Consider the following 9919-nt stretch of genomic DNA (forward strand, 5'->3'; position numbering starts at 1 on the left):
TTTAGTATTTTTTATCTTATTTCTCTATTTACATAGCTGTACAGCGCTCTGAACTCTAGCATGGGCGCTATAAAAGTCTTATATATTACTATTATTATTATTATTATTATTATTATTATTATTATTATTATTATTATTATTATTATACCAGTACTGAAAAATCGTCATATATATTACGATATTACTGGTAAGTCGTGTTTTAAATCAGCCAGTTCCTTGATGGTTTGACATTTCACTGTCTGAGCAGAAAGTTTAGCGCAGTAATAAAGTCGTGGCGTGAATTTCCTTTTTAGCCCGGATTTTTCTCAGTGTTGCTTTCAAGACTGTCTTGAATGTAACACTGGTTATTTTACACAAGCGCAAAAATGAACTAAAACCTAGACCGTGAAAACGGGAGAGCATTAAAAAGAAGAGTGTCAGTAAGCATAGAATTCACTGCTCTTGTTGTCTCTCTTTTATAATAATGGAATCGATATTGCCATGTATATTGTAGAATATTAGTTGTGATAGACAGGTGTTTAAAATTACATACCCGAGTAAGTTCCAAGGCTCAACTGGTATTTGGCCGTCTCGTTGGTCACTGCAAACATGTCATAGGCAGCATACGCAGTATTGCCTTTTGTGTCTTCCAAATCAACTCGAAGAGTATTATTCACCAGTTTGGTCAGACGATGGATCTTGTCCAGTCCCAGCCAAAACTCGCCATTCAGGTTACCAAAGCCTTGTTTGTAGTCCTCCCAGCCTCGGTAAAAATCAACCGATCCGTCCAATCTCTTTTGGAACACTGTCCACCCCCCACCGGCTGTTGTCTGGTCACAAAACACATCAAAGGTCCCTGAACCATCAGGGTCGATCGTGTAAACACCACTGATCCTTTTTCCATATTTGTACAACTCAGCACAGTTCCTCGTGACTGTTTGAATAATTACCAAGTAATTGAAAATTAGAAAAAGAAATCCACCAACGTGTTAATTGTTAATTCTTTACGTGCTATTCTTGACAATAAAACTCGAGCTTCCGAAAAAAGCCCTTATTGTTTTTAAGGATTTTTGGCAGTTAACTTATCGATTGAAGGCCGAAAACGATTGAGGACCGATATTTTTTTTTCTCCTCCTCTCTTTCGCAGGTTCGCGATTTCCTCAACTAGCTTAACTTTCTGCACTTACTAAACCCGGGACAAAATCATCATTAATAGTTACGATTTTTTCGAGTATTGGCGTTTACTAAATGCAGTAAAGCACATTTTCGAGGACAACTGGTTCTTATAGGCTCACCTAAACCAACAGTCTTGTTAGCGCCTCATTGTGTCGATATCATTTTGTATTTGAATGAGTTGCTTCTCCATTTTTGATGGTCCAGCGTAAAAGTACAAGTTGTTACAAAGCCGAGAAGCTGTCGAAAGATTGGCAACAGTATTTCCCTACTTACAAGACTTTTTGGAGGGAGAACGCAAAGAGGACTAACTCAAAGCAAATACAGTGGTAAAAAACGACATCTTGACAACTGATTACTGATTGAAGTTCGACCCACAACAAACGTAGACAGACAACAGAGTTAGTAATGACGCGATTGATCAAGCAGCGTCATGAGTAATAGTAAAGCAGTTAACATTGCGCGAGAAATTTCGTGTTTTTATATGCAAATAGTTTCTACAGTTAGTTTCTAAGTTAGTTTGTGTTGTTGAGATGCGACTGAAAAACTCTTACTGACATAAAAAAAAAGAAAAACATTTAACATCAAAGAATAATTAATGTTTAATTTCCACAACATGATATTCTTTCTAATCTTCTTGCAGTTTTTCACTATTTTCTCGTGAAATATGGCAATACCTCAGGAAGACCATTCTTGGGTCAGTGGCCGAAGTGTCTCAAAAGATACCTTTTGTAATTCATTCAGGTCAACAATGTGTACTTGAAGTGCGGGTTATTGGTGAAAGGCTGTAGTGATGCTCGCACTTACCACTGCTCGATAATACGCCTTAGTTGACCGAACAATTGCTGGATCCATTTGCTGTGTCTTCGATGTAGTATTTGACAATAGACAAAGGAATTTGATAGCTTTTAAATTCAAAATGATTGGCTGGGCTGCGCAGTTGTTGATTATGATGGCAACTTTTCTACCTTCACGCTCCAATTTCCGATATTGTTCTCGGACCCATTTCTCAAACAATCCACTATGCATCCAACTCTTTTTTTTGCGCCGTATAGCGACATGGTAAGTTTACTACGCCAGAAAAATATCTGGGTTTGACAGACTTGCCAATAAAAAACATGGGCAGTTTTTCACCTGCTGCATTTCCGTCTGCCAGGTCTGTCAAACGCACTATAGACACGAGAAATCAATTTTTTCATTTTACCATCTATTTCCTTACAAGTTTTGCTACATTTTGCAATTTCTTGGCTCTATGTAAGTTGCTGTCATTTGTCGTCGCTTAACAGTTGTACTGTGTAGTTCATTGCGTTCGTGAGATATTTGTAAATTTGCCTCAATTCCGCATGCAGTAATTAGTTGGTAATTTGCTTCGTTATCGCGTCTATTCAATGTACTTGAGTTCTGTTACCAAATGATATGTGATTCCCTTAGTCCATTTCGTCGCTTAATTAGGCATTCGTATTTCGTATAAAAGTATTGTATTTCCTTTTGTACGTACCCGGAGTTGCCGTACAGATCTTGTAAGCAGTTTATTTCAGTTGTGGTTTTTTGGCGTTTAGTTTTAAATATCTTGCTTGTAACTATGTACATGTATTTCTATATTTCCTTTCTGTAGTAAATCGTTAAATTAAGTGCGAATTTCAAGCTGTGCAGGAGTTTAATTACACCCACCTTGTTGTGCTTGCCACTCACGTACTTTTATGACTGCAACTGCAAGGATTTTTCAGGCAAAGCTTTGTAAAATAACCCGAATTCATGGGCATTGTAAAGGTTTCGCAGCGCGTAGCTCGACAGAGTTGTTGGAAAAGTGGTTTCCTCCCAGGAGGCGGTCATTTGGGATGTGGGAGATTTCGCTTCTCCGCAAACAGGTTTAAAAACAATGCCGTGTCTATTTTTCCACTGTCAAACCAGCCATTAGATGCATTGAAATTGTCTTTACCGAGTTCTTATGCATATTTAACTGCCTTTTCTTTGAGTATTGGGCTACTCATGGGAAGCCTTCCTCTCGCACTTTAACAAACCACTTATTTATATATGGCCTTGTCCTGGTTGTCGTGATTCCTGGTTCTGAGCTTCCAATGGCTTCTATGATCTTATCTTTCTTTTTAGCCAGGTGGAAAGAGTGTTTCGCGAAATACTAAAATTGGATGCAACACCCCTTTTATCTATTCCACCTTCAACCTTTTTCAATGCCTCATATTTGCTTGAGAAGGAGTGACAAGAAACCTTTCGTTTAGGCATAACTAGAGATCTCGGCCATTTGACCCTTCTGAATCAACCGAGGTGATCTCAACACTGGTTTTGACAGCTATAGATTTACATCAGTTTATTATTTTTTTTTTATTATTATTATTATTATTGGCAGTGCTAATCACCCTTTACTTGCAGTATTTAGGACTGAATTGCGAAGGGCGCAGCTCACGATATCGGGCTGAAAGCATACAAAGGCGCCTCTGACTGCCGCTATACAGTCCATGTTTGATGTCGGAGCACAGCACCACAGCTAGATGTTAATTAGCTGTGAGTCGATTTTGATGAGGGAGGAAAACCGGAGTACCCGGGGGAAAACCCTCGAGTCAGGTTGAGATCGACTGAAACTCAGCCCACATGCAAGCCGGGGCCAGAGTTGAACCCCGGCTCGCAGTGGTGGGAGGCTCGATAGATAACCACTAAGCCACCCTGACTCCTATTTGTAGTTTATCATGATTACAAAGAATCCTGGGTACCTAAAATCAACGAGAAACTTGAAACCCGAACTGAACCTGAAAACATCCCGGACAAATATGCAGTTTGCGTGCTAAAAGGTTACAACGAAATTTTTAACCCTACAACACTCTGTAACATCACCGGTACTCAATTTTTTCAGAATGAATTTCCATGCGCAACAAAATATTAATTAATCCGGACTTTGACTTTTATTCTATTAAAGGTGGCAAAGCTGTTTGGCATTTAAAGGAAGGAAAGTCTGGTCGCTTTGGGAAGACAGCCGATAAGACAATTCATGTGCTGTAATAGTGAAAGGCAAAACCGTCAACCATGGTGATGAAGACGGCATGCAAGTCCTTTGCACCCTTCTCTCACGGGGAAGAAACACGAATTTTTCCGCGTTTTGAATCATTAGCAGAATAATATGCTCTCGTTCTAATGAACTATCAAGGGATTCGGTAAGAGTACTTAAACGGTAAGGGTATTTAAATCGCTTGAACCGATCTCAGAGGTCCAAGGTCATCTATAAAGCTGGTTGCTGGAACTGTGATGAATTCTACATTGGCAAAACAAAACAAAGACTCCATGACAGAAAATGTATGTTGACTAGCATACGAAACGTCAAGTTCTATTGAAAATGCGTTGGAATACAACGTTTATCACCGCTGTTTGTGTTATTTTCGTATTTAAGAAGTGTTTTATGTAGATTAGTCATCTTGGTGTTCTCGCTGGAGGCTCTTACTTGAAAATTACTTTCTGATTTTCCGCGACTCATGGGCGACGAGGATTCTTCATTATCTCCTTCTGTTCCTTCCGACTTGCATTCCATTTTGGAGGCGCAGAAGAATGTTATCTTATCCGCAGTAAATACGCAGATTCAGGGCCTACAAAACTATTTTCTTAAAGCGCAGACGGATTTGGCATCTCAAATAGCTTCGGAAGTGCAACCAGAAACCTACGTTTGGTCGTTCTTAGGGTTTTTCTTAAGTCTTTGCTGAAACGAGCACGGTGAGGTTTTGTTTTATCCTATGGATGCTCGTTGGTTCTTTCCCAGGTTCTGTTTTTTGTTAGCTGCTTTTGCCATATGCACCTATGTAAATATACATAGTTTTTCATATAATAACGGTTACTTTTAAAATGTATGTTGCCACATACGAAACGTCAAGTCAGATTTCATAAAATGCATTGCTTCACTATGTTTATTAGTAGGCACCGTCCTTAAGCATAGACTAGAATAAGCATACTTAGCATATTGCTATTAGAGTTCGAGATAACCGGGTTAATTTCCGTCACGGGGAGCAAAAATTTGTTCGAGATAGCGGAAAGTTCGAGTTAAACGAGTTCGAGAAACCGAGTAAAAATAATTGAAATTTTGTTGGTAAATCCAAGGGAAATGGGTTTACGTTCGAGATCGATAGCAGGGAGTTCGAGGTATGCGAGTTCGAGATAGCGAGGTTCTACTGTATTTTCACCAAAGTTTGGTTGACAACGGTGTACTTTAAGTAAATAACTTTCGGGGGGAAAAGGACGAAAAAGTATGTTTATATTTTTTTAATGAACCCGTCACCATTGCTGGTACTTTAGGACGAAGATAAAAAAAAAACAATTTCTACAGACGTGAAGTTCCCCTAGAAAATCCGAACAAGTAAATATTTGGTATACACTGTTTGGGCGGTCAGTGTTCATGATTAAAATCGTAAGAAAGAGTTGGATCTGACCTTCTCAAAGTCATTAATGATTCATAAGCCAAAAACAAATGAAATCACCCTTGTGAAGGAAGTTTAGATATGTGGTCTGAATCAGCATAAAATTTCGCCAACTTTGATCCCAAATATCTCTTAAATACTGATTCCTTTGAGAAGCAATATCAAACACTCGAAAGAGTGTTTCATCGGATATCCAAACACCTCGAAATCGGTTAAAAAACTCGGGCCTTTGGCCTCGTTTTTCAATTCGCTTCTCGGTGTTTGGCTATCCCGATGAAACACTCCTTCTAGTGTTTGATATATTACTAAAAAAGTATAAAAACTAAATTTTCCGGCAATGTTCTGTTTATCTTCATCAGAGTAAAATGACGAGATGAATAATTAAAAGAGCTTTTTAAGGCATGTTCTGATCCCTACGGACACAATAAAAGGCGCGCAAATAGGCCTTATGGAGAGGCTGTTGCCAAGGTTGCCCAGTCAGATCCAACACTTTTTTAAGATTTAGGGTTAGAGTTAGGGTTTGTAGTATACGGCAACTACAAACAAGGCTATGTTAATTCCCTGTAATAGGCATAATAATCAACAATGATTAAAGCATCTAAAATGTGAATTGAAAGAGCTAAAGGATATTCTAATCCCGGTTAGATATTGTGCTGACGAAGCCACGAAAAATGTATTTTGTACCTTACATTGCGTTTATTGATTGGGGCCCTTACTGTATATTTTCGAAATTACTTGTTTGAACAGCATCTGGTGGACTTTAAATTACGTACCTCTGCAAGTTTTTCCGTCCCCAGCGTATCCGGGCTTGCAAGAGCAACGGTAGGAACCAAAAGTGTTGTTGCATATGGCATTTACATGACATACAGCTAAGGAAGCAGTGCATTCATCAAAATCTACGTTACAACATAAAGGATCAACTTTAACCACGATTACCATATAGTCGATTTACTTAGTTTTGAAGGGGTAGTTTCTAAAGAAACTGTGGTGCTGCGTCGGTGGGGAAGTAGTATACAAAAATTTGGTTTTATCAACGGAGTTGATAATGTAAATTGGCCACCGTACAGAGATTGGTTCGAGGGAACAGGAAAACGTGACAGAATAGAAAATGGTGGAGAACGAGACAGCTAAACTTTTAAGGGGCTGCACAAGAAAAAGGAATATGTATGAGCTTAATAGAAGAGTTAAAAAGGTGAGGGAGACAAGGATGAAGAAAGATAAGGGGAACCTGGAATTCTAATAAGGAATTGGATGAGGATTAGCATGCAAATCTTAGGTGAAAATGAAGGTGTGGAGCTCAAGATGGAGATGACGACTAATATGTAGATGAACCCTGACGTGGGGATAAAGATGAAGAAGGAGACGGAAAACAAGATGAAAGAAGTTTGAAGTTATTCTTACCTTCTGTTTTCATATCGCAAAATGCAAGAACTGGAATCCCTGGTATTATTGAAGACATCCAGTATTTGCCGTTGGGCGGTCTTCCTTCACTCATCTTAATTTCCTTGCAGGATTCGGCTGCTAGTTCAGAGATGGAGCCTAGTGGAGCTGAAATTGAGGAACTAATATTATTTCTATATCTTTGTTATAACAGTCTTTTCCATGCAACAAACCTTGTTAAATGCCACTTACCTCTGTTCATGTATTTTCTGAAATAATATCTGTCTGCATTAGGAATAAAATCCTCAGGTCTGGCTTCCTTGGTGCGATCACTGAATTCGCAGATATGGAGAGAGATCACGTAGTTGAAGCTTTGACAACGATCATCTTTGAGGCAGGCCGAAAGGCAATAAAGTCCGATATTGGCCACCATTGTTTGATAGACGTGTCCTTGCAACATCCATCCGAAGATGGACACCTCCGATTCAAATGCAGGACATTGTTGAGATTTTGTTTTACCGACAATTTGACAAATAGCAACAACAATCAGGAGCGTTTTCATTTCCTTTGCCATAACAGCTGTAAAGCGTTTCCCAGACAAATAAAACGAGAATTATAATGCAGACCTATAAACTAGATCTTTTTTTATATAAAATAATTACGGTAGTACGCGCACTCTCGTTGGTCAATAACTGTGTTTAGATGAGAGTATGTAAACACGGCTGTGACATCACACGAATTTTGATTGGTTATGTGTTGTCAGACGCGCGATTTGATTGGCTGGTAGGAAATATGAGGGTGTATCAAGACAATCTAGATCTGTTTCAATCAACAAGAAAAATGAAAAAAACACCAATTTCCTTCATTCGTCGAATCATTTTTGAGAAATATTTTATAAAAGCAATAGAGGACTTTTTCCGTGTTTACATCTAAACGCTCGGGAGTTGGGAGAATTCTCAACGGTTATGCAAATCCTCGACTACGTCTCGGCTTTGCAAAACTGTCTCGAATTCTCCCAACTTCCCCGAACGTTTAGATGAGGCTATGTAAACATGGAAAAGTCCTCTATTGCTTAACTAATGATTAGTTGTTCTTAAATATGCATTGCTGGTTTTAGTGCGCTGGTATCATTCAATAACTATTTCCTTTATGGATAACATTATCCGGTATTTTTCATTCCCGCATTTGAAAAGAACTCGATAATAACCGTGAAAAAGTATTATTTATCATTGCTTTTTGACTCGTCTCCCATGACTGCACAGCGCGTTGTGATTTCAATGTCAATTTAGCCGTTCTTCTTGGACCTACTGCTGGTTGCCGTTAGCGAGATCAACGGATTATTGTGGTCATTTGGTAACTTCAACCCTTTCTCTGTGTAAGCTTTGGGGTCTACCCGGGTCTACCCCTGCTGGTTTTTGTCCGTTACGAGGCGTTGAAAGTGTCTTGGTATGAAGAGATCATCACAGCCACGTGGCACTACTCCAGGGAAGCTAACTGAGAAAGTAAACCGAACTGGGAGCCGGCGCGAAGAGAATAACGCCAAATCCAGGAAATGTTTGTTCAATTTTAAACCAGAAAAGATAAAGAGGTTTGAATTTTATAATATATTTGGGAAATGTAATCTTATTTGTTATGATCTTTGTTATTCGAATGCATTAAGCTATTTGTATATGCAAATCTTTAGAAATCTTTAAATCCTTCATGGGAGAAATTATGATGAATACTCTATCTACCAAAAACGATTTGTTGTTGCCTGGATGGAAACAATCTTTTATATTCTATTATTGATGACTATAATAGTGTTATTAATTTCTAAGGATTTATGATTATATTTAACGACTACTATTTTAGTTTATGAAGTAATAAGGTTACTTGTTTTCTAAACAGCAATTTTGTCAATACTTGAATATTCCTTTTACTTATATTTCACCTACTCGGTTAGTTCTACGAACTATATAAGTTTCCCAAATTCTACACAATCGACATAATATCTGAAACAGTTTCCTTTCCTTTTCCCTATTAATTTTGTTTTTTTTATATTTACAAGCATTGAAATTTCAAAATTGACTCGACTTGACTGGAACTGGTGTGTATTCACATATAAAATTATAATGTTATCTAGCAAGCAGAGAAAAGGCGACTAGCAGGTAATATCCAGGAACTGGCAGCTAGCAGGTTTCCAAGGTCAGGTGTTGTGTAAAGGTTTTCCTTTAATGTTTTGTTTATAAGCCTTTATTTATTTTTTTTAGGATAATCGTCAGCCTCAGCCTGCAGCTTGGTCAGAAGCAGAGAGAGGTGCACTGGTGGAGTATGTGGCTCTCTTTACACCCGTTTCTCGTGAAAGTGACGGATTCAAATGGCCTTCTTGCAAAAAACCTATATTCTGCTCAAAGTGTGCTGAAGCTCTAGCCTGCACAACTGGAATGCCAAGAAGATCTGGTATAATATTCCTTTCCTGATTGTAGTTTAAAAATTATTTATAGGCCTCAATGTATATTTGCTAGTCAGAGTGGTGTTATTCCAAGCCAGGCTTTTTAGCCAGACATTGGAAACTGGCCTTCCACGAGGCATGTTTTCCCATAAAAGTATAAGAGAGTTTCCATTACATCATCTTTCAAATATAATTATCTTGGATATTAAATTTCCTAAAATATGTCAGTGGCGAAAACAAAAAGTGTTGCTCTCTATGTTAGTGATGTGGTACTGGTATTTTGAAGAATCTGTGCATACCAATTATTGACTTGTGACCGGAACTGAGCCAGATGTGTATATACTTTTTTGTTACAGGGAATGCATGTCGACATCAGGTCAACTCGCACCTTCGTCAAAAGTATAAAACATTGGAAGAAGCAGAAGAGGACCTCAACATTAACTATTTCAGCGGAGGACTTCAAGGGCAGTCATCTAACCCTAACCTGCGAACAAATGAGAAAAGAAGGGCAGGCAAATGACATGTTGAATAAATTATGATTTTG

At 38.4% G+C, this 9919-nt stretch overlaps 1 protein-coding gene and 1 long non-coding RNA gene across 3 annotated transcripts in view; one reads left to right on the forward strand and one right to left on the reverse strand.

Moving 5' to 3' along the window:
• LOC138008179 (microfibril-associated glycoprotein 4-like) overlaps positions 1-7526 on the reverse strand; it is an 11655-nt gene extending 4129 nt beyond the window's left edge. Inside the window, exons 1-4 of one of the 2 annotated variants that reach the window (XM_068855409.1) lie at positions 7197-7526; positions 6966-7112; positions 6338-6433; positions 533-913 (exon numbers count right to left, since the gene is read on the reverse strand). In XM_068855409.1, coding sequence (XP_068711510.1) covers positions 533-913; positions 6338-6433; positions 6966-7112; positions 7197-7518 — 946 coding nt within the window. In that variant the 5' untranslated portion in view covers positions 7519-7526. Of the gene's footprint in view, positions 1-532; positions 914-6337; positions 6461-6965; positions 7113-7196 lie in introns of both variants that reach the window. The other variant, XM_068855408.1, reaches the window with a different exon arrangement.
• An 812-nt stretch (positions 7527-8338) lies between these two features.
• Positions 8339-9919, forward strand: LOC138008180 (uncharacterized). Its single transcript, XR_011124175.1, has 3 exons — positions 8339-8532; positions 9194-9383; positions 9732-9919. It is a non-coding gene; the product is annotated as an uncharacterized lncRNA (long non-coding RNA).

Source organism: Montipora foliosa, chromosome 6, assembly GCF_036669935.1.
Source record: "Montipora foliosa isolate CH-2021 chromosome 6, ASM3666993v2, whole genome shotgun sequence".
NCBI lineage: Eukaryota > Metazoa > Cnidaria > Anthozoa > Scleractinia > Acroporidae > Montipora > Montipora foliosa.